The following is a 25,365-nucleotide window of genomic DNA, read 5'->3' as shown; positions in this document are numbered from 1 at the left end:
TTAACTTACAGGTACTCTGTTATCGGAATTATCAAATATAATTTCAACATACGCTGATATTACTCTAGCACCAGTTCCTTCATGAAGTAAAGCTTGACGCTGCTCCGGTCGCAAATGAGTGAACTCATCACTTAGTACAAATTGTATTGCTGAAATAGCAAGCATAAATTAAATTAGATATTGTAATTAAATTTTCTCTACATATACATTAATTAATTATATAAATTTATGAAACCAAACGAAATACTTACATACTAAAATTAAAACATAATATATATACACGATGTTTTCTGAGAACGTTCCATAAAGTTCGGATTTTATTAACTAGTTAATAAAAGTTCATTTTCAATAGTTTCCGAGATTCAATATTTCAAAGACATACAATTTACGCAAAAAACTTCAGCCAAAACAAGTTCGTAAATTAATTGAGCGATTTAGATGAACCGTTTTTGAGATACTGGGGATTTTTTTGCCTCTATCATATATTCGGATATTTTGGAATTATAGTACTCATAATTATATTTTTCTAACAATTCAACATTTGTTGAGAAAAGTTACAGATGACATATCTGTAATATTTTGGAAAAGAAAGGAAGCGAAGAACCACATTTGGATTCACATTAGATTTTATTTGTTTTTGTATGAATTTTTTTGAAAGTTTTCGTTTTACATTAGTTCATGCCATTAGTTTCCATTCAGTTGGGTAATATCTATTATAGAAGCATTAAATCAACAAATACAAATTTTGAGTAAATTGAATAGTTTTAGACTATGAACCATGTATGCTACATTACAATCCGTAGAACTGCACGCTTCAAAAAACTTTGATATTGAGAGACCATTTGCGCATTTTAGAAGTATGTAATCATAGAAATAACAAAGATCTTGACAAACTATTTTCGACGCATATAATAAGACAATCATTTAAGCCAAAAAAAAAAACATCTTAAATACATTTTAAATAATATTGACAGACAAACTACTAGTTTTAAAAAAAGAATCTGAAAGAGAAAAAATAGGAATTGATAAAACAAATTTGATTTGAAGTCAATATTTTGTACAGCTAGAAGATCAAACATAGGTATACAGTTTGTCAACATTGTGTTTGCAAAACGAAAAAATGTTACAAATGCTTATTAAATGCACAATAAAACCGATTAAATTTTGAAATAAAAAAAAATTAAAATGTTTACAAATAAATTAAACATTTTTCTTCATATTAAACTAAAAATTAATCAAAAGTATCATTAGAACAATAAAATTGCAAAATTGCAAATTACATTGTAATTAATTATTGCTTATAAAAGTTATTTAAATAAATTATACAATATCAATTAATATTTTGTATGTGAGCCATTGGCCTCTACCACTGCTTGCAGTCTGCTTTTCAAAGATGATATAAGCTTTTTAATGTCATAATTTAGGGGAATTTTGACCCACTCTCCATTAACATAAACCTTCAACTGCGATTTGTTAAGTAGTTATCTTCCAGCAACTTTCTTTTTTAAAAACGACCATACGCGCTTTATTTATAATAAATCCACACAACCTCATGCAACGATGTTCGATCGTATCACAACTGGTATGATGTTCAGTTCAAACTCATTGCAACCCACAATTGTTTTTATACGCCTGTTTCTTTTGCCATTCTTGTTTTTATTTGTCTTGTTTATTAATATACATTGATTAGTGACGAAATGAATAGTAAAGAAATCCCTGAAACGATTTTTCCATATACTTTGTTGCTTTATTTTCTTGTACTGGAAAGGCCAATATCATAGGAGTAAAGAGTAATATAATATATTATTTTTTATTGCATCAAATGATGCTCTACAAAAACCATTATGTATGTACGAATGTGATATTGGAGACATAAAATCTGCAGCATATAAATATGTATGTTTTTATTGCACACATTTGTGCATATATTTTATCTCAAATGGAACTAGGTCTTAATAGTTTGAATTTTTGGTGACTTTTTGTAATTATTTTAAAAAATATTGTTTTAAATAAGACGTAAATAAGACGTAAATAAGACTTCACAAAAAAGTCTTTTACAATTCTTAAAACCAAAAAAATATTGAAAGTTTATATAAACATTATACAGTTTTTTGGTATCCATATACATTTATATTAGACATTTAAAATTTATTCATACTTAGTTTGATTTGTTCAAAAAGTTTAAAGTCTCTAAAATGAATCGTAAAACGATTGCGGGTAATAAGTGTTGTTTATCTCATTGTAAGAGATCCAAAATATATTTTCCCGATTTAAAACTATTTAAATTTCGCATGGACAACATTTAAATATAAAAGTTCATAGAATGAAAAAATCAGATTTGAGACAAATAAATTCGTATTGTGTTTTTACACTGCAATTCATAACAATATCAAACAGGTAATTTTGTTTTTGTTTTATACTATAAAATTCAAAAAATGATCAAATGTACATAATTTTGATTTCGTCACTGAAATGCTGTTTGATCGCTTGAACATTTTACAGCGAACAAACATACAAACATGCGTATAATGTAATACAGAGGGTTGCATGTATGATTGAATACGTATGCAGTCGGGCTTTTGTCAGCCTTACTCGACTCACATATAGGTTTGAACTGAACATCATACCAGTTATGATTCGATCGAACATTGTTGCATGAGGTTGGGTGGATTTATTATAAATCCACCAGCAAAATAAAGTGGGTATTTCGTTTGTATGAGCGTGGCGCTTCTTTGTACTATAGATTCTTTGCTATTACTGAAAGTTTGCCAAATTTAACAGTGGGAATAATATTCTTGTTTTGATATGCTTGAAGTGGTTTTCTCCAAACTTGTGGGTCCTGCATTATAATAAAGCATGATTTTCACTTCGTCACAGAAAATTACATCATCCCAGTACTCTGAATCATACCTTAAATGTGTACTAGCAAACTGAAACCGTTTTTCAATATTTTGAACAGATAACAACGGTTTTTTACGTGCAACTCTTGAAGAATAATTGTTTTGTAATAGCACTTTTCTTATTGTCTCATGACTAACAACAATATCAAAGTGCTTTTCCAGATCAAATGCCAATGATCGTAAGGAAATTTGAGAATTTTTGTCAATTATTCGCAATATTCTTTTTATATGGCGATCAGACAATGTTTTAATGCAGTGGCCCGCTGGTTTTAAACTAATGCGATTCTCATTTTCAACTCTGTTTATGATATAAATTGTTCTTAACCTAATATTAAACATTAGACTTTATTCCTTAGCAGATTTACCGAGGTAGTAATTATAACATACTAAATCAATATAATTTGAATTTGTTCTTTTACCTGGCATATTTAATCACGTGCGTTCTAGTTATTCCTTCACTTAAAACACTATTTTATTAAATAACAAAGAAACTGAACAGTTTTTGCAGAATATCATAACAAACAAAAATACTCAGACACATCTAACGGTATTCTGTCCCGTTAAAAATAAGAAATTGCAAAATTGCAAACACAATGTTTACACAACAAATTTGGTGTTATTTTTATTTTTCTGAATTATTTTATTGTTTTAATGATACTTTTGAATAATTTTTAGTTTAATATGAAGAAAAATGTTTAATTTATTTGTAAACTTTTTAATTTTTTTTTATTTCAAAATTAAATCATTTTTAATAAACATTTGTAACATTTTTTCGTTTTGCAAACACAATGTTGACAAATTGTACATATAACAAGAACAAACACAAAAGTAAAAAGTTACGTCTCATAAAACAAGAAACCAACATTACACATCTGAAATTGAAAAAAATTTTTTTTATGTTTAATATTTTGCTATGCACATTAGGGTGCCATCAAGGTATATGGGCAATTTTTTTTTTTTTTTTTGAAAAATCAGTTGACGGCACTCCCACATCGGTTTATTTTACTAAAATTAAAAATCTGTGAAAAGTTTTAGTTCAACATGTTTAATTTTACATAAAAACTATCTTTCCAAAAGTTATAGATCTATTAAAAACAAACAATCCACTTATTCAATTTTTCTGTATTTCTAATAATTATTGTGTAAAAGAAAAAATAAGCCGAAGTCACCCGATTGCTAGTTTTGCAAGTACTATGAATGTAATTGTCCGCTTCAGCTTTACAAAAAATTTAAAATAAATTCAATATTTCTAAAATTTAATATTTCTAATAATAAAAAAGTATTAATTCTAGGTTTCTCCGACATAATTTTTATTATTTTAGTTAAAGTTGCTGGAACAAAGTATCCTTGATACAATTTAGAAAGTAACGGCGGTAATCGTTAACAATTTTTAATATGTACTGTTTTTGATTCTCATTTTTTGTTAAAATTGAATTATAGTTATAGTTAAAATAGAATTATAAACGCTTAAAAGCGTTTTCTTAGCTTGAATAAACCCAAGGTCTTCATGCCATTTTGTGGGATATATTTTCATGAAGTCATCGCACAACTTGAAGCGATTAAAAATGTTTTTAGTATGTTTGTATACAAACTGTTCAATTCCCTTTTCGACGATTTCAGTTATTTTTACGCGATCTGTTGACACTCTCCTGACTTCCTTGTCATCACTATCTAAATTCAAATTCGAAACCATCTTTTTCTTTATTTCAGGTGATATATTTGAATCTAAACATGCCAAACCAACAAGCTTGGAGCTTAAATACCAAAGATGATTATATAATTTCTCTAAAGTAGCTCTAGATATATCTTCATCAATTTTTTCATATTGACTGAGAGTAAAAAGATGATTAAAATCTTAAAAAGGAGCTTTGATTGGTGACGAAGCATTAAACCATACTTCAACATATACTTTAGTAATAAATATACATATATTGCAAAGAGCATTTTTTTTTCTGCAGGCAATTTGGACTCTTTCGTAAATAAAAATATTTTTAATGCATATATGACTTTCGCGATCCATCTTGAGTAATGTATAGCCCCAGGGGATTGAAACTTTAAGCTGCAGTTCGACTTTTCTCCTCAATATATTAATGCAAGTTTCAGAAGTTCTCTATAACCATCTCTTGGTTGGTTATCCTTAAGAATCTTATTAAGTAAACTTGTAATTCGTAACACATCATCTGTGTTCAACGATTGTCTTACTTTTTCATTTTGTAAATCAACTGTAAAAATATGAACACTTATTTTCGGGCAAAATTTTTGAAATCGTTGAAATAGTTCAACATTTGAGCTGTCAGACTTTCAAATCTTAGCATGGGAAGCACTTTTAAAAATAATTTCGTAAATATGAGTCTGCAAGCTAAATACAAAAGATTTATTTCTAAATATTTTACAATAATTGAGCAAGTTCCGTTGAAACGACCAGTGTTTACTGTTGTCGTATCAAAAGCTAAAAGTTGCACGTGTTCCTGCAAACCCCATTCAAAAATCAATTTATACTTCAAGTATACTTCAGGTACTTCAAGTAATTGCTCAATAGACACATTTGAGATTATAATTGGTGGACGGTTCATGTTTTGTTTACCTTCTAAAGCTGACAGCAATTTTCCATCCCAATGCAAACAAACTGCATTTAGCACACAAACTTTGAACTGTTTTTTAAGTGTTCTATTTTTTGTGATCGCAGGTTTTGTCGAACAATGGGTATGGAATTTTTTTTCCTAATGATTCGATTATGGCGATAATGAGACGAATAGCATCACAATCACTAATTTCGCAGCAATAAGAACAGCTGCAAACTTCTGATCTACAATTTCTAAATTTCTTCTTGCTCTTGTGCGTGGTGTAGGTCTAAATTGTTATCACTCGCAGAATTTTCACTTTCTAATGATATCGGTAATGACACAGTTTCTAATCAAAATGTTACAATAATTTAATTACTTTTCTAGAAAATCAAGCAAAAAATACTTACCTAATTCTTTCATTTGCCATGTGCAATGTTCTCTTCTTTGTAAAAGTATTTCATACTTTTATTCACTTCTTGTTTCTCTTCGAATTTCTTAATAATCTAGACCATACATGTAACCAGCTCGACCCTCCCACCGTTGATTTATTAAAAAGTTCTTATCGTTTTCTATTGTTATCATCTCAAGTGCATTTGCGTGTGCCAAATCGAATAATGCCTCTAATCGTTTGTAAATTCAGCTTCTTTTTGCTAATCTCATAAGTTTTTTTATTAGCATGTTTTTGCAAATCTCTCCATTTTTATTGTAGGTTTTCCATCCAATTTATTTATGCAATTTTTTTATTCTTTTATTGGTATTCGTGCCTTTTGCCAAAATAATAATTTCTTGTATAATCTCTTGTATAATTAATCTATCACTTTCCCTTAACGATAACTTATCCATGCGCATGTTAAAAAAAAGAAAAAAGAATAAATACTTTTCTATTTGATAATTTACTACTAGTCAACCTAGAATTTGACTCGGGGGAAGAGGAAAAAGTCACACGGGACCATATCTGGAGAGTACGGTGGTTAGTTGATGATATTGATGGAGTTTTTGACCAAAAACTGCGGCTTTTTTTAAATGAAATTCAGCTTTTTTGTCACCAGCTTTGATTTATTAGTTTGTTAGTTAGTTGCGGTGGAGGGAGGAACGAATACTCCTTAATTAGATAAGAAAGTCAGTTTGAAACCACAAATCGTCGTAATAATGGTTAGAAAGTCAAGCTAGAACCAGCCAGAAGCAGGGGTCTGGCCAATGCTAATGTTAAAGATATTTCCCAGTGTGTTAAAGAAGGAAGTCCCCAGAAACTTAAGCCTAGTTCTGACCAAACCTGAACATAGACTCGAGAGGTGTTCTAGTGTCCTTTCTTCGAGAGCTGGTAGACACGAAAAGAAAGAAAGGACAAACACAAAAATTGTAGTTAATTTATTGAAATTTGGCTGACCATATAACTTTCAATTCGTTGAACATGTGTTTACAAAAAAAGCTGTTGAAGTGTGTACATGCTTTAGCTTTTTGCTGACCACGCTATCTTTTATTATTTTCTATTCCCACGCTAAACTGTAAAAGTTTATGGAAGAGAAATATAAAATATTGTTCATTACTTTAGAACGTTGACCGTCTTGCGCGAGGCATATAGCTGCTACATGGCATATAAATAAGTGAGCAGAGCTGAGCCTTTGTAATGAAGTATGCAATAGAGCCAGTCAAACAAAAAGACAATGTGTACATAAGTGCTAAACCTGTATTAAAGTGGTAGTTCCATTAAACTGTTAAGGATTGAAATTTACAGCGTTTTAAAAATAATTGATTGTACTTTTATGAAATTGTTTATATTTAATATTTATTAATTGTTTATATTTATTTTATTATTTTTTCTTTAAGCTATTAGCTAAATTTTCATTTTTTTATATTTTATTTAGATTCAGTTTTCAATTTTACTACGAAATACAAATTTTCGAGATACCATCTATTTTTGATATTTTTTTTTCTCCCGCAAAGCACAATAAACACAATAATACAATATAAATACATGTTTCATTTGACTACGACTAGTTCAAGTTCAAGTACAGAATACGTTTTAAAATTGTCAAGTTGTCAAAGACTTAGTGCTAATAGAGTAGTAATCTAAATTATTATTGGACTACTAATTCGGGAGTAGATCTGAAGGCTTAGTTCGTTTAAGCCTCCTCAGCAAGCCAGATGTATTATTCAGATGATTGACTGTTTCGTTTGAATGCTGTTGTAATCATTTGTGGTGCTTTACCGCGAACTTTTGAATTACTGCAGCCACAGATTCGGTCTTCAAATCCCGATGGAGGTCAGTATACGGAGCGTTGACTAATTTCCTAAAACTTTGTTTTGAAAGTTTTGGATGATTTGAATAGAGGATTTTAGTGCACATCCCCATAACTGGATTCCATACGTCCACACCGGAGCTAAGACTTGCTTGTATATCATTAATTTTGTTTAGAGAGACGGGTGATTTTTTCCCAAGAAGCCAATATTTTTGTATTTGGATTCTAGTTGAAATTGTTTTTTCTTTATATGTTCTTTCCATTTCAACTTTGCATCTAAGTTCATGCCAAGATATTTAACACTTCGTTCAATAATGTGTGTGACTGACACATAGATGGCGGCATTAATACTAAATAAATATTTTTTTTCGAAAGTGGCAACCTTTTTAGGCTTACTATCAAAATCATATCTTAATCCGACCATTTATTTACAAGTTACAGTGCTTTAAGTGACGCTACTTTTGAGTTTTCAAAAAAAAAAAATGAATTCAAACAATTCCGTGTGCTGATTTATCATTGTTTTTTAATGAAAAAAAATACTGTTCAATGCCAGGAATGGCTTGAAAAACATTATTCGGACTCTGCTGCATCAAAAAGCATTTGTTATTGGTATGCCGAATTCAAACGTTGTCCTACAGACACCGATGTTATTCCATCTACTGGACGGCCAAATGACGCTGTTATTCCGGAAAACGTTGAAAAAACACTGAAAATCATTAGGTCCGACCGTAAAGTGAAAGTGAGGGAGATTGCTGACATTCTACAGATATCACCATGTAATGGGTGTTTTCCTAATGGGTGCCGCGTTTGCTCACACCGGAGTAAAAACAACAACGAATCGATGATTCAAAGAGCTGTTTGGACATGTTTACGTGCAATAAGTCGGAGTTTTTGCGTCGGTACATTACGATGGATGAAACATGGATCCACCATTTCACTCCAGAGTCAAATCGGCAGTCTGCTGAGTGGCAAGCAGCCGGTGAAAACCGCCCAAAGCGACCAAAGACGCAGCAGTTGGCTGGCAAGGTTATGGCGTCTGTATTTTGGGATGCGCATGGAATAATATTCATCGACTATCTCCAGAAGGGGAAGACCATCAACAGCGACTATTATATAGCGTTATTGGAGCGTTTGAAAAACGAAATCGCAAAGAAACGGCCTCATACAGCGAAGAAAACAGTTTTGTTCCACCAAGACAATGCACCGTGTCACAAGTCGATGAAAACGATGGCAAAATTGAACAAATTGAGCTACGAATTGCTGCCGCAACCACCGTATTCTCCAGATCTGGCCCCCAGGGACTACTGGCTCTTCGCAGACCTCAAAAAGATGCACCGTGGTAAGAGATTTGGCTCAAATGATGAAGTAATCGCCGAAACTAACGCCTATTTTGAAGGCAAAGAAAAATCGTTTTACAGAGGCGGTATCGAAAGATTGCAAAAGCGTTGGAATGATTGTATCTTCCTAAAAGGGGACTATGTTTATGAATAAAAACGAATTTTGGCAAAAAATTGTGTTTTAATTAGTAAGTCACACACATTATTGAACGAAGTGTTAACTGTGTTTGAGTATGGTATTCGAGCACTGCACATAGTTATCGGCAAATAGTTGATTTTTTTGTTTGTAAAATTTACAATGACGGATTTTGCTTGGTTAAGTTCAATTTTCCATTTTTGAGTTTAACTCATAATTTGTTGCGTTGCTTCTGTTGATTAGTTTATGGTGTTTTCAGTGGTAAGGATCGCTGTATCATCTGCAAACGTGCCAATGACACATTCTGATGGGACTTGCAAGTCGGCTGTGTAAATCAGGTACAGAATTGGGCCAAGTATACTTCCCTGCGGTACTCTGGCTTCAATTGGTTCAAGTGTAAGACCATATAATTTGGGATATCTGTTTCGAAAACCACTGTTCAATCTTATGCACAAGTCCTTTGTGACAAACTTTATCAAAGGCTTTCGATACGTCTAGGAATACTGCAGTGCAAATTTTTGTACTTTAAGAGCTCTTTCGATTTTGTCGCATATTCTGTGTATTTGTTTTTTTCGGAACCCAAACTGATGACTCGGAACTATTTGATTTTCTGTTAGTACAATCTGTATTCTATGAAGGAGAATTCGTTCAAAGATTGTTGATAAAACGGGTATTAAAGAAATTGGACGATACGCTGAAACTTCATTAGCAGGTTTTCCTTGTTTGTGTACCATAAGTACTTCCGCCACTTTCCAATAAATTGGGACGTGTCTTAAGCGCAGAGCTGCATTAATTAATTTGCATAGTTTGATTATTCCTTTGTTAGGGAATTGGTTTAAGATATCAGCGGTTATCTGATCTCAACCAGGAGCCTTTTTTAGTTTCACATTTCTTATTTCATTTTTTATTCCCTTGGCGAAGTTGGTTGTATTGCTTCGTTTAATGCATTTAAGTTATGCGTAGGAAGATTATTTCCATCATCATTTACTGAGAATGTTGCCTTAAGAAATTTTGCGAATAAATTTGCTTTTTCTTCGTCACTTTTGGTCCATGTTGTACCATCTGCTTTAATAGGAGGATTATGTTTTATAGGTTGTTTTACTGCTTACACGGCAGTTGTGGTTGTGGCTTGAAACTCGCTGCAGCTGATCTTTTTCTCTTTATAGTGACTGATGGTTTCCTTTATTATAATTGCACTTTCCCCTCGTGCATTGTTATTCGAGTGAGTAGTGTGGTAAGTTTCATAACCTCTAAATTTTATATGTGATTCCTTCGTAAAGTGCGTTTCTGCTATTAGACATATATTGACGGACTTTTTGTAAAGAATAGTCTGTAGTTCATTTTGTTGATGTAGCAGCCCATTTGCGTTCCAGAGCATAACTTTTATTGAAGACTGCTTTACACTCGGTGTTTGGGAAGGATCTGTTCTAGTTTACTTATCCGTTCATCTAAAACTTTATTAAATTTTTCCTGGTTTTGTAGCAGTTGAAGTAACAACTGCAAGGTTGAAGAAATCTCTCCAGGGTTTTGAGAGTTATTATTACAGCGCTTGAGCATATGAAGGTTTTTCATAATTTTGTGTTAATTTAGAAACTAGCAAATTTTTTTATATATTCAGCATAGTTGGGTTTATCTGGCTTACTACTTAGGTTATCTTTCTGAACGGTTTTGTTTCGCATCTTTTGTAGATCTTTGGCTACCATACATCCTCGATAGTTTGCTGGATGAGATTTGCCACAATTGCAGCATTTTGGTAAAGTTTCTGCTGGTTTTATACAGCTCGTTGTTGGATGCTTTCCCGTACATTTGACACATCTTGCCAGTTTTGAACAGTAGTTCCTTGTGTGACCAAAAGTTTGACAATTTTTACACTGACGTATTTGGTTTGGTCTTTTTACTGCTTCAATGGAGACAATAGTAGATAATATTATATTTATTCCGTAAACCTTTTTAATTTCTTCAATACACTCAAAGGTAAGCAGAAACATATCTAATGGCTACTTTCTTTTCCATTTAAATTTCCGATTTGCTCTTATGGCTTTGAGCCCTTGTCTCTATAAGTTCTCGACAATAAGTTTAGGTTCACAGGAGTGATGCAGATTTTTAAAAATAACACGAATAGGTCTTGTTTGTTTATCTTCATATGAGTACCAATCTATCTTAGCATTAGACAGCAGCTTTGTTATGCTTCTGTAGTCATCTGCTTCTCTGGTATTGAGCTTTTACTTCCCATTATTTATAAGCTTGAATGAAAAATCAGTTTTTGCTGTATTTTTAATGTCTTCGTAAATCTTTATGTAATCAGTAACTCCTGATATCATTATTGGAGGGGGAGAATGCACTTTGGGACTTTTAATATTTAATAGAATTTTCGTTTTCAGATTGGCATTTGTATTTTTATCATGTGAAACATGAAGCTCTGGAGAAGATTCAGCTTTTCGTTTTTTAGTTGGACGTTTTTGTTTCAATATCCAGTCAGTTTCTAACGCCAACTCCTCTTCATAAGTGTGGTACTGAACACTCGTGCTATCTAATTTTGTATCAACAGCATTCTTATCAGTTTCTTTCTTCTGTGATAATGAACTATTCTTTTCTGCCTTTAGTTTTTGATTTTCTTTCTTAAGCCTTTCACAACTGATTTCTAAGAGACTTGTTTTTTCTGTTAAAAATTTAATATTACGTTTTAACTTTCATTATTACATGAAGGGGATGAAATATTCCTCATGGCATCTTGCATCCTTTTAAGCTGAGCTATTCGCTGATCATAGTTCAAAGCCTAAAATAAGGTTTGTGTTTATGACAGATTTGAAAAATGTCTGATTGTTTAAGTGTTGGAGTTACCAATTTTTATATTAAAGCGGTAATTAGAAGTTAATTTAATATTTTACGAAAGAAAAATAAGAAAAAAAAACTAAACAGAAAAAAAATTTATTTATAAATTACACAATAAGCAAATTGTAATTGGTATAATTTCTGAGTCAATTTACAACACTTTTTTTTCTTTATTTGTGTGAAGCTTTCTAGCTTTATACTCGTATACTGTCTCTATTAGCTGTTTTAAATGTGTGTTGAGAAATATTAATAAAGAAATTCAAAACAAATTAATTTTGCAAAGTTAAACTTTTTTTTATGATAAAAAACAAATGTTTTAATTAAATAAAAGGTTCACTTATCTTTTAAAATCGGGCACGATTTTATTTGATTTTTATTTAGAGTCACTGTCTCAATTGATTTAATTAAATTGATTTAATTAAATTTGTGATCACTGTATTCCATTTGTTAATAAAAAACATTAAAAGTTGCGGTGTGATTTATCTAGAAAGGAGCTAAAAACAAAATATTTTTTGTATGGTTTTCATAGCGATTTTATTAATACTCATTTTATTATTGATACATAATCTGTAATATCTGAAGAAGAAAATATATTTTTGCCATTAATACTTTTTTGGAATTTGGAATAAAGCAGTGATATTTTAATGTGCCTTTAACTGATGTAGCTGATTCAAAGCGATGTTTTAACTTATTTGCTTCAGCTTTGTAGTCTTTTAATGTTGAGAAATGGCACACAATATTTTTTTCTTTTTTCTGAAAAATCGTGTGTATGTGTTCGTTTGGTCTGATATGAAGGATAAATAAATTTTTAAAAGTACTTCTAATGACAATATCGTCCAAAAATTTTTGAGTTTTATGTAGAATTTTATTACTAATCGAAATCAATAATATTATAAAAGAATATTTGTAGCATATTCTTTGAAAATTCATGCAATGGAAATGTAGTACGCATGTGCTTGATGTGTTTTGCGGGAGAAAAAAATATATTAAAAAATTTCAAAAAAGATGGTATCGTTTTAATTTTTATTTCGTAGTAAAATTTAAAACTGAATCTAAATAAAATATAAAAAATGAAAATATAGCTAATAGTTTTAAGAAAAAAATTTTTTTTGAAATTTAACGGTTAATATAAGTACTTGAATATAAACAATTTCATAAAAGTACAATCAATTATCTTTGAAACACTGTAAATTTTAAGTTCCTGTCTTTTATAGAACTTAAGATATACTCATTTGAAAATATGTCTACAATGCCAATTCTCAAAACCCCATGGGTCCATATCTCCTAGTAAAAAAATCACAAAATTTTTTCCCGAGATACGGGGCCATCTTATTTTATAAAAGCAGCTCATAAAAAAAGTTTCAGACAAATCAGAGATCATGAAATCAAAAAGGTGTCCGAGTTGTAAAAGAATGACCCATATACGTAATTAATTGATCTAATACCCAAAAATTACATAATTATTGATCTCAGAATATAAAATGTCATTATAGAAAAAATATGTATAAAATTATTGGGAATTAAGATTTAGAAATGCGAAATATGTAAGAGAGCAAAGAGTGATGTTTTTTTTTTAATTTATTAAAATTTGCTAATTTCATATTGCAAAAGAACAAGATTCCACTTACTTATACAAAGAAGTAAGTCTTTTTACAAAGAAGCTATGCTATGTTATTATACAAATCCGCTTTCGCGGTTAGGAAAAGCTGAGCATTGAAAGTTTGTGCAGCCTTGGCTTCTTGTGAATAAACACGATTAGTCATCGCTTCTAATTTGACAGGCACGAGTTCTAAGCCTGGCACTTGCAGTCTAAACAAATTATATACGGACTATAAACTAATTAAATAAAAATTCGATTATTCCAAAGACCACTGATGAAGAGTACTTGGCAATACTCGAAACAGCGTTGTATGGTCAGCCAAACTTTAATAAAATTAAAAATAAATTTTTGTGTTTGTCCTTTATTTCTTTCTTTGCTATTCAAAACCCCTCTATATTATTATAATTTATTGATTCAAAAAAATTCATACAGCACTTACAAAAAATTATAGAATTTTACTTAAAATCTAAATTGACAATAACATATTTGTTGTGTTTGAATATATTATATTTATTATAATAATTTTATTAAAACATATTCGAAAAATTGGTCACCTCGTTTGGATAAAATAAACAAATAAATATTTAAAAATATTACAAAATATTATTTTAATATTATTACAATAATAATTTAATTATAATATATATTTAAAAATCTGATCATTATACCAGGTGTACCGGTATGAATTGAGCGTAACGATACAAATGTTCCAACAGGGAACATTTGTTGTGAACGAGCCGTTATTTTTTTTGTTTGTTTGCTATGACATGTGTGAAATATATTTAGTATACATTGAAGTCATTGAACAGACATCATATTTTTTCATCGTGTTAAAAATGTCGAATTTTGTACCAGAAAGTGATGATTTGCGGAAAGCATTAATTTTTTGTTTTCATTTGAAGAAAAGTGGAGCAGAGTCGCATCGAATGCTTGTCGAGGCATATGGTGATCATGCTCTATCAGAAGCGACATGCAAAAGATGGTTTCAACGGTTGAGAAATAATGATTTTGATGTGAGAAATGAAGAACGTGGAAGACCGCCAAAAAAGTTTGAAGACGCCGAATTGCAAACGATATTGGATGGAGATGACACTTTGGGTCAAAAGCAAATGGCAGAAATGTTAAATGTTGCACAACAAACAATTTCTGACCGTTTAAAAGCTAATTTAAAAGCTAATCAGATATGCAAGATTTTGCCATGCTTATGTGCATTAGTAATTAATTGCTTGAGGTGTACTGGCGTACATATGTACTTTTGAAAGAGTGAAAGTTTAAAAAAATATGTCAAATAAGCGTAAAAAAATATATTATCTTTGCAAATTAAAGCAGAGATATTAGAAAGACTTGATAAGGGCGTCCAAGCGTATTATTTTGAAGTACAGTGTAACAAAATCTGCTATCACTTACACTAAATCCAAAAAAGAGGCTTTAATTGCTGCTGCTTCTGATACTTATGAAAAAGGAAGCAACAAATCTTTGCTTGGCACAGAATATCCACTGTTGAAAAAATATCTGTTTAAGTGGTTTTCACATCAGCATAAAAACAAGGGTACACTTAATAGACCAATGTTAAAGACGAAGGCTGAAGGTATTTTTGCTGAAATATATCCTGATAATGATGCATCAGCGTTCAAAGCACTGATAACGATGCTTTCCAGAAAAAATATTTGTTGCTGTTTATAAAAACAACGCTTCTGGATTTAAAGTACAAAAAGAACGCCTTACTTGGCGAACTTTGTGTGATGGCTCACACAAGTTAGTGCCATTAATAATTGGAAAAGCAAAGAAGCCAAGATGCTTCAATGGATTCAATAACCCACTCTAATATAACTTTTTGAAAAATGTTTGAATGGCATCGCGAATTTTTCATAAGTGGTTTCACAAGATATTTATTAAAGAAGTAAACATAAAGAATTCCTTTGTTTTTAAATTTATCATTAAAAAATATATTTTTTGTTAAACAGGTTACCGATTTCATTAGAAAATAAATTGCGTCCGAAGGCTCTTCGACTTATTGACAACAGTTCTCGGTGCATGAGACCGATAGAAAAACTTCAAAGGGATGATGGAAACATTCTTGAATATTTCTTTCCACCAAATGTAACAGCAGCTGTGCAACCAATGTTCCAAAATCCTATAAGGTTGACAAAACTTAATTATAGAAATAAGCTTCTTGCCGAATTTATTGCTAAAGGTGGTGAAGTAATAAATTTTTTAAATTATCATTCCATTCGAAATCCAATAATTTCTCTGAAACAGACTTGAGATGAGATGCCCCGAAAATTATTAAAAAATTCTTGGTCCAAGTTATGATATTGTGACTCTGATCATTATGACAGCGATGATGATATGCCACTTGCGCATTTAATTAAGGAAAATGAGAACTACACTAAAGCTATCCAAAGAAATGTGGCTCTTCTAGCCAATTTGGACTCAAATAATTCGATCTGTATAAAGCATATCGAAGAATGGAACAGAGATGTTATTCATGACGGATCTGAATATGAGTGCAATAGCGATGATGGTACTTTAAATAATAATGAAGATGACGTTCCTAATCCCCCAGCAAATGTTCTGAAGCAATTAAAATCCTCAATATTTTAATAAATTGGTGCAAAAAGAATGACCCATTTCTTACTGACCACATGACCAATCTTTTAACGCTCCGTAACGATATCATTATAAAAAATGTGACTAAACCTAAAAAACAATCAAACTACCGATCACTTCAAACAATAATACATAATTAAAATTGATTTCAACTGTAAGTAAAGTTTTTATGTAGAGTTTTAAGTTTTTGATAGTTTTTATACGAATTAAAAAAGTCTAGAAATTAAAACTTTTCGCAAATTCGAACTACTCAAAAAACCAAATGGTTCTAATTTGCGAGATTCTACTATATTCAAAATGCAGCTTGAAGACAAATGCCAGTTCTATACAAAGCAGGAAAAAATATAATATATTTAATAAGTCATAAGCGCAAACTTTGGCAATAAAGAAGATCGGCATTGAATAAATTAAAATCAAACAAAATTACCAAAAGGTTATATTTTAAAATTAAAGCGTTTAAAAATTACTCATTTAATAACATTCTAATTGGGCTTACAGCCAAAAGTAACACGGGTTACTCCTATTACTTTTTTTATTAATAAAAATCAATGAAAATTTAAAACTTTTTGATCGCAAAGACAAGCACTCAGAAAGTATATCTGTTTGCTGATCATCTAAATGATATAATATTTTCGAAAAACAATTGCAATCCCGCTTGTTACAAATAAAAATTAATCCTTGCCCACTAATTCGGATTTTGTAAAACGTACTTAGCAATTGACCAAGCACATAGAGTGGTAAGTTCAATTGAATCCGCAATGGAGACAAAAAGATATGTTGAGCGTATTTCTAAATTCAGTGCTTTAACACTATTTTTATCCAGTTAATGATGCGATTTTTAATCAACAAAAATTTTTTTTAGATAAATGCTTAATTTGCTTTTAACTTCATTTTATTTCATTTTAGTTTCTCTTATATTTCAATTTTTAAAATTAATAACCCAAAAAAAAATTAAATTTGGCTGAACAAAATTATCTGCACAGTTAATGCAAAAATTAAAAAACAAATTTAAAAAAAATATTTACGATAACAATTAATATGTCGTGGTCAAGTCCTTTTGTTTGATACCGGCTTCTAGTCGCCTTATTATCGATAAAACCAATTTTTGTGTGGTTTCTGGCCCAATATTTTGCCACTCTTCAAGCAGAGCCACCTTCAGTGCTGATTTTGTTGTATAGTGTGCTTCTTTAGTCGTCTATCCAATTCTTCCCACAAATGTTCAATGGGGTTGAGATCTAGAGATTGAGGTGTATGCGGTAATGTGTGTTTACATGATGAGTGAGGCACATACGCACAACATAAGACGTATGTTTTGGGTCATTATCATGTTGGAAGCTAAATGTGACAAGTAAACTCAAGTTTTAGGCAATTTTTTTGATGTTTCTCTTGAGGATGTCTAAACAATATTTTTTGTCCATAATGCCGTCAATGAATTCCAATTCGCCGACCCCTGCAACGGACATACAGCCATGTACAAACACTTCTCCACCACAATGTTTCACAGACATTGCAAGATTTTCTTTTTGCAGTTCGGTGTTTAGTTTACTCCAAACTATTTAGTGGCCATCAGATCGAAAGATATTAAATTTATTTTTATCTGCGAAGATAACATTATTCCAAAACTGGATTGGCTTGCTTAAGTACGCTTTTGCAGAAGCTAGACGTTTCTGTTGGTTGGCTTTCGGTTTTCGTCTAGTGACACGACTGTTATAACTAGCCAAACTCTCGCCTAACCTCAGCTGGAATTTGGATTGAAGATATTTTTGGGTTGACCTTCACCTTTCTTATTATTATGTTGCGATCACGGTCGCTCAAGGCTTTAGGTCGCCTGTGTGCTATGCACTTTTGAACGATATCACCCCTTTGCTACTCTGCACAATATTTCGAATGGTATAGCGCTTCTATCCATTATTTTTCCAATCTCCGTATAAGATTTGCCTTGGTCGTACAAATATAGATTTACTTTGCGCTGAGATTCGGTGGTTTCTTTTTGTTTTTGTTCATTTTGTTTTTGTTCAGCCGCAAAGACGTTTTTAATTAGAAACTGATTCACTATGGCATTCATAATGTAGAGACAACGAGTCGTGGTGTTAGCGAGGTCTCTGTTGACGTTAGTTCATAAGGTACGTATTCTCATGAGGTTCCCACCAAGCCTATCGAGTATATAATCGAATTTTCTTCATGCACCTCTAGCTCTGGAGATTGTTGTACATTTTGTATTTGCCGTTGTACGTTTCCTTGGTCTTGTATGTTATAGAATATGTATTGGAAATTCGATGTTTACTAAGTCCTTGTTTACTTTTTTCGATAGGCGTAACGCGTTGCAGATCTTGCTGTGGTTGTATTTCATGCGCTTGAATTTAACTTTGCATAACTCGGGCTGGATAAAATACTTCTGAATTTTCTCGAATGATGCGTTGCAGTGCTTGTTGTTGAGGTATGAGACATTTATCGGCTTGTGTTTGTGAAGTTTATTTCAGTGGTATCGGATGCTGTTCTAGATAATTTCGATCCTGCATGATTCGCATTGTTAAATGTAGGTTGGACTGATTCTGTTCCTGACTGCTCTGCTTCTTTTGTTGGACATGTTCTTCGGTATTTTCCTTGGTTGCACTCATATCATAGTATACTGCAATGGGATTGCTTGCTTGAATTCAACTACCACCTGCCTCATGCTCGTTTCTTGTTCATTGCTTTGACTTGCTTTGATCTGCTCTATTTGAAGTGCTTCAAAGTCATCAACTACTGTCATTAATTCATCTAAGATCTCCTCGTCTCCGACGTACCTTTGGTAATCAGCGTTCATGTTGCGATATATTCGCTTTGTTGAGAATCTTGAATAATACAGGCTCGTTGCATTAGAGTTTTGATGTCAAATAAATAATCTCAAAAACTTTCTTTTGATTTTAGAAGTCGTGTTCATACCTCGTTCTCTAGCTTATCGAAGTATCTAGATTAGGTAAAGAACTTTAAAAAATCAACTTTAAAACTTGTCGAGAGTTGCCAACGAAAATTGTTGTTGCGATACCATGTCAGCGCCTTATTTTCAAGAAGGACATTGCGCGAGAAATTGAGTTTACATCAATGCTGTACATATCTGCTAGTTCTTTGTGCTCGATAAAACCCAATGGATCCTTGCCACCGTCATATCTGCAGAACCATTTCTGTACTTATTCCACTATCTGTAGATTTGAGTACACTGGAGGATTTATAGAACTTATATCATTCTCTGGTATTCCTCTTGATTCCGCCGACATTGTTCCTCTTGCAATATTCAGTAATATTCTCTCTTATCTAGTTCTTTAATTTTCCCTTCCATTATAGTCTTGACTTCCGTGTTTGACCAACCAGGTCCCTGCTTGGGCGCCAATTGTAACGACATGTTTTTGTCCGTTGCTAACATTGAGGTATATTTAGCCGTTGTCCAGGGATTGTTGCAATATAATTTTTATTTTCGGGAGTCAAAGACAATTTAATGGATTTTGTTTATTTAAAAGAAAATTCAAAAAGAAAAAGAAATTGATATAATTATAATATATTATTAGTTTAATATGTTCAATATGTTTGTGTAAGATTGTGTTTTGATAATTTGTGCAGACGTTGTATTTATGCTCTCGAACGGATGTATGGAACTATCTTTACGTGATACAAGACTATTAGTCAAGATGAATGTAACTACCTTGACGTGATACAAGACTACTAGTCAAGATGTATGTAACTACCTTGACGTGATACAAGATCACTAGTCAAGATGTATGTTACTTCCTTGACGTGATTTATATAACGTATATAACTATCTAGACGTGACACAAGACTACTAGTCAAGATGTATGTAACTACCTTGACTACAGTTCTACTAACTTGTTTACAAAAACTTATTACTACCTTTGAGAGTTTCTCAACAAGTGATTTTTATTTATACTAAATCGAACGAAGCTTTTCCCGTGGCGCGTACATTGCTTCAACTGTTATTTGTTTTAATTACCGTTTGTTAAAATTCGCCTTACCTATTTATTTATTATTATACTTGTGTTAGTTGATATTTTTGTCTCACTTGTTTTCTTTTCTCACCTTTCCCTTATCTTCTGATGCAGGCTTGTGTTATATTCGCGGCGAAAAATGGCATGCACCAGAATTATGTTTTGACATTTGACATTTGTGAATTTATAGTGCTTTGAAATTTAGTGTGAAATTTAATTCACACTTTAATAATATTAATTTGTTCTAACAGGATGTAATATTCTGAGAATAAATTTGAGTTTGTGTTTTAAATAAAATAAATTTTATTAAATAATTTTATTTCAGTGATACCAAAAAAATTTCAGTTATGTCGGTAGATTGCTTTCGATACATCATGTTTTAATATCTACACAAATCAAATTATTTTCTCATAATGCAACAGTTCATTTACTGGTAACTCAGTAAATGAACTCGTACTTGTTTCGGATAGCAATAAAACAGCTTTGTTCTTTTTAGGAGCGCTAAGAGATTTTATATTTCATTCAATACAATTTAACGGTTATTATACCACACAAATTATTCATGTAAAGAAAATACAAACCACTTTTTAGCTGATAGCTGGGGCAAAGCCATAATTCATTGGCAGACAAAATTTATAAAGCCGGTAATGAGAAAAATTGTTTTGTATAAAACATACAAAAAACCATTGTCAAATAAATTACTTTTCTTATAGACAAATAACATTTAAAACACTCCCAAAGTTCGATTGTAGTGGGCCTTAAAGACCCCTCAAGTCCATTTATTCGCGAGCAATTTATAAGTACTTCTAAGGGCATACTACTTTTTTGGGAAATGACTTTTACACATTGCTTTCGATGAGTTTTCTCTCAAATTGAAGTCAGTTACGCTCCTAGGCAACTCTTTTTGTAATTTTGAATTACTTAGGGCCATGTTATGCAGAGTGTCTCGGGCACGGCATGAGTACAATTGTTTTTGTTTTCAATGCAAATTTTAAATTTGAGAGTGAGAGAAAAAACAATATGGCCGTTCGAACTCCGGCATGAGAGCCGGCGTATTTGTGCCCCGGCACTAAGGCAAAACAGTGTTGTTTAGTAATAAATTTCAAAATTTGTGCCTTTTAGGAGCAAACTACTACAATTCTAGTACGTTTTGGAGAAAAAATGGCAGTAAGCAACACAGCATTTTTTTTACAAATCGCTAATAATATAATTATTACACTTTCCGATTTTAAAGAAACGCGTAAGTACTGTTAACAATTATTATAAGTTAATATAATAATAAATTAACATTATTACAGCCTCTATGAGTTTTTTTTATGCGAGTTATTTTTGGTGGTAAATTGAAAGTGAGCATATCTAAATTTCCTTTAAAATTTAGGCACAACCAAGAAGTAGTAAAAATACAAAATTGGCAATACTGATGTGACACTCTGCATAACATGCATTTTCGGCATAGCCCGAAAGAGCGTAATTTGCCGTGCCCGAGACACTCTGCATAACATGGCCCTTACGAAGGTACTTTAACATTTGCATTTGTTAGTATTTACATTGCTACCAAAATATTTGTTTTTTTTTTGTGGTACACTTCACTGTCATATTGCACGTCTTCATAATATCATCTTAAATTTTCTCAAGATATATTGACAAAAACATTACTAAATTTAAACAAACCAAATTTAAATAGCAGTATGACAAACAAATCGTATATTAGATATTTTAATATGTAACCCAAGAATTTTATTTAATTGGTTTCGCATATTTGCAGTGCTTACCATAAAAAAAATTACTTTTTCCAGAGCCATTTCTTCCAACAACAACATTGTGCCTCTTATCAAATGGCTCTACTACCGTTTGATCTTTATAACTCTTGAAGCCTTGAATTATTATCTAAAATTATATTAATTAGTACCTATGTTATCACATATATCACATATTTTATACTTGTCTAATATGCATTGTTCAATTTGAAATCTATGTACTATATACAAATCACTACGAGGACTTATTATTGACGCGATTCACAAAGCCAACTATGCAACGTTAATCATAGGAACGCTGAATTTAAAAATATTGCCAGATAATTATGATTATATATCAGAGAACTACTTGTAAGGAACGAAGACTTTTATTCAGAGAAGATCTTATAGAGAACGGAGTGCTTCTAGTTTTGAAAATAAGCAAAGAATTCTTTTCTGAAAACAAATATTTATTTTTCATTTTTAACACACGTATTAAGTATACGTAACTATACCACCCAATGTCACTCTTTCACTATTTTACGCAATTTTAATACTCATATATATACATTATATATATAATGTATAATAATGTATATCCTCATATATATAGTATATATTTTATATAATTTAATTATTAAGATAAACGAATTTAATTAATTTTAATGAATTGATATGCAAAATATCCTGATTGCAATTGTGACAGTACTTATAAAAAGTAAAGTACTTATATAACATAAATATAAATGCAAATAAAAAAGTTTAACTCGATCGTATATCTCTTATTTGATATTTATAACCGCTTATGCAAGGCACCAACGATTATAGCTAGACAAATAAATATTTGTAAAAGAATTATTATTAAATAAGCTTTTAAAATATATTATTATTACCGATATTTCAATTACAGAGCAGAAAAAAATACTTGTAACTTGCTCAATGCTATTAAAGTCTTGAAAGTAAGACATTGCTGGCAAAAATATTTACGTCTTAAGTTTTAGAGCAATCAAATTCTAAAATCAATTTGTTGTGAATGTTCACTGGAAAATTATGTCAATGTTGTAAAATTTCAGTCGTCCCCACGGTTACCACTTGAAAATTTTTTTGGGTACCAAAATTGGTTTAAAAAGGTACCATTTCTGTAAAAAACCTTTTTGTTTTCTCGTTCTGTGTTTTTTATAGTGTTATAAATGAACAAAATATAAAATAGTGCAAAGTTGCATTTATAAAAAAAATTAATTTTAAATATCCACAATAAAGTTGGGTCGTCAAAAATGTACCATTTTTTGAAAGTGAGTACCAAACGAAAAAAAAAAAAAAAAAGTACCAATTTTGGTACTAAAGTACCATAAGTGGCAACCGTGGTCGTCCCTTAAAATCTTAGGAGGATTTCATTTACCAATACATTTAAATGCATAAATAAATTAATTTGTTTATATATACCATATAAGATAAATATATATAAATATATAAAATAAAAGATCCAAACCATTGCTCTTCTATTATTAATTTTGTTTTATTTTTTTTAAAATTAATTAATTTTTAGTATTTATAATTTTTATAACTCATATTGTACACAACACAATAAAAAAATATGTCAAAAATAAGCATTTAACATATTTAAAATGTGATACCAATTTGCTTCAACCAGACAATGCTGTTTCTTACAACTCTGAAATTACGACTAATATACCAACAAATTGGAATATAAAGGACTATTTCTGCAACGCAATTTAAAATTCATAAGCGTTTTTATGAATGTGTTATGTGGGCCTATATGGAAGTAAAATGTAAATACAATGAAATTAACATGGATATTATTAACATTACCTCGGACTTCATACAACTTCCAGGGGTATTTCAGTTATTTTTTTCTTTTAATTATATCGCCGACATTTTCAAGTTTTTTTTAATGTGACCACCAACAGTATTACTTTTGCGCATAACTGTTAAGTATGCTGTTCATTTTTTTTTATATAGTCCACAAGTAATTTTTTTTTATAGAATTTAAAATGTGTTATATTTGCATGAAGTTTTTCTATTTATATTTGCGCTCATTATTGAAAGAATTTCAGTTTAATAAATTTACAACGTGCATTGCGCGCAACTTATATGTTTCACTTCGGTGAATAAAAAAAAATAATAATTATAATAAAAATAAATTCACGAACAAATTTTAATTTTGTTTAAAATTTTATTTTATTTTAATTTTTTGTTTAAAAACAAATTTTGTTTTAAATGAAAATTATTTTATTAATAATTAAACATATGCTCACTTAGGTGGAATCTTAAGACTAAATTCTAAATACAAAATCAATATCTTATATAACATACTACTTACAAATCATAATTGGCGAAAGTGGATGAGAGGTAACAATAAAAATTTGGTAACCTGTTGACAAATGAGGGTCATTACATTGTTTATGTGAAATGGTGATGCAGTTTGAGAAATGCTCAAATGCAATAGATTTTGTAATGGAAATTACTATGAATTAAAATATTATTTTAATATTTTAATGATTTAGGAATTTGAATTTGGAGCAGTGAAATTAGGAAATTTTGTTTTGCTTATTAAGAGGAAGTTAAAGTATCGTGGGATAAAATATTATTTCGATACTTTAATTGTTCTGCAACTAGAATAGTTACAAAGAATTACGTTTTGTAATTAATGATTGGAAAGTGTCGATTGAAGCCACTATTAAACAAATTTGGTAATATGGGAAGTGTACCGTGGGATAGATAATTATTTGCGACACTTATGAGACATGTACTGTCGAATTTTGCAATTTATTAATAACGATACAAATTTGATCACATAGACCAATTAATTGGATACTGTGAAGTGTTGGCGGAGCCAATGACGTAACCTATCAATGAAAATAAAAGAAAACAAAAGTAGTAAATAGAGAAGGTAAGAAGTAAAGCTTTTAGGTTTAAGTCTTGTTTGTTTTGTTCAAGCAATTAAGGCGAATTCCTCTAAAAGCTGCACTAAAATTTGACTTAGTGAGAGGGAATAGCATTGCCAAGCAGGAATGATCAACAATAAATACCAAAAGGCAAGTCATAGTTTGGTGGCAGTAAAAGTCAAGTGAGCTTTGTAATAGTTCATTCACCCCCAAAATTAAAACCAAAACAAAGACAGGAAAAGTCAGTAACAGCAGGTAGGTAGGTAGGTTGGAGTGGCGGCCCGTTGTGGTACCACAAGGAAAAAGCGATGTTCGTATATAGATAAGGTGATCAGTATACGACCAAAGCCCAACAGAGAGGCAATGACTCCCCCATTAGGTGAATGAGAACCAACCCGACAGTTCTATGAATCTAACTGGGTCCTTCACATTGTAGGATGACAGCTCAGTCAGATCAGTCAGAAAAGGGGCCCCCAAGATTTTTAATCTTCTTCTGGCTAAAGATGGGCACTGACACATGAGAT

The 25,365-nt window shown here is 31.0% G+C and overlaps 1 protein-coding gene and 1 long non-coding RNA gene across 2 annotated transcripts; both read right to left on the bottom strand.

Annotated features, from left to right (window-relative positions):
• On the bottom strand, positions 1 to 22,263 carry LOC119665876 (structural maintenance of chromosomes protein 3-like). Its single transcript, XM_038075130.1, has 3 exons — positions 22,141 to 22,263; positions 21,972 to 22,086; positions 1 to 149 (listed from the first exon to the last, which is right to left on the bottom strand). The coding sequence occupies exons 1-3, from the start codon at positions 22,153 to 22,155 to the stop codon at positions 1 to 3; spliced, it is 279 nt and encodes a 92-aa protein (XP_037931058.1). The 5' UTR covers positions 22,156 to 22,263.
• LOC119668346 lies at positions 5,500 to 7,176 on the bottom strand. The gene is made up of 3 exons (XR_005251482.1): positions 6,373 to 7,176; positions 5,872 to 6,298; positions 5,500 to 5,810 (listed from the first exon to the last, which is right to left on the bottom strand). It is a non-coding gene; the product is annotated as an uncharacterized LOC119668346 (long non-coding RNA).
• Positions 22,264 to 25,365: the final 3,102 nt, after the last annotated feature.

The sequence above is a fragment of the Teleopsis dalmanni genome, chromosome 1, assembly GCF_002237135.1.
Source record: "Teleopsis dalmanni isolate 2A chromosome 1, ASM223713v2, whole genome shotgun sequence".
NCBI classification, from domain to species: Eukaryota; Metazoa; Arthropoda; class Insecta; order Diptera; family Diopsidae; genus Teleopsis; species Teleopsis dalmanni.
Note: the sequence above shows the minus strand (reverse complement) of the source record. Positions and strands in the feature narration are given on the sequence as shown.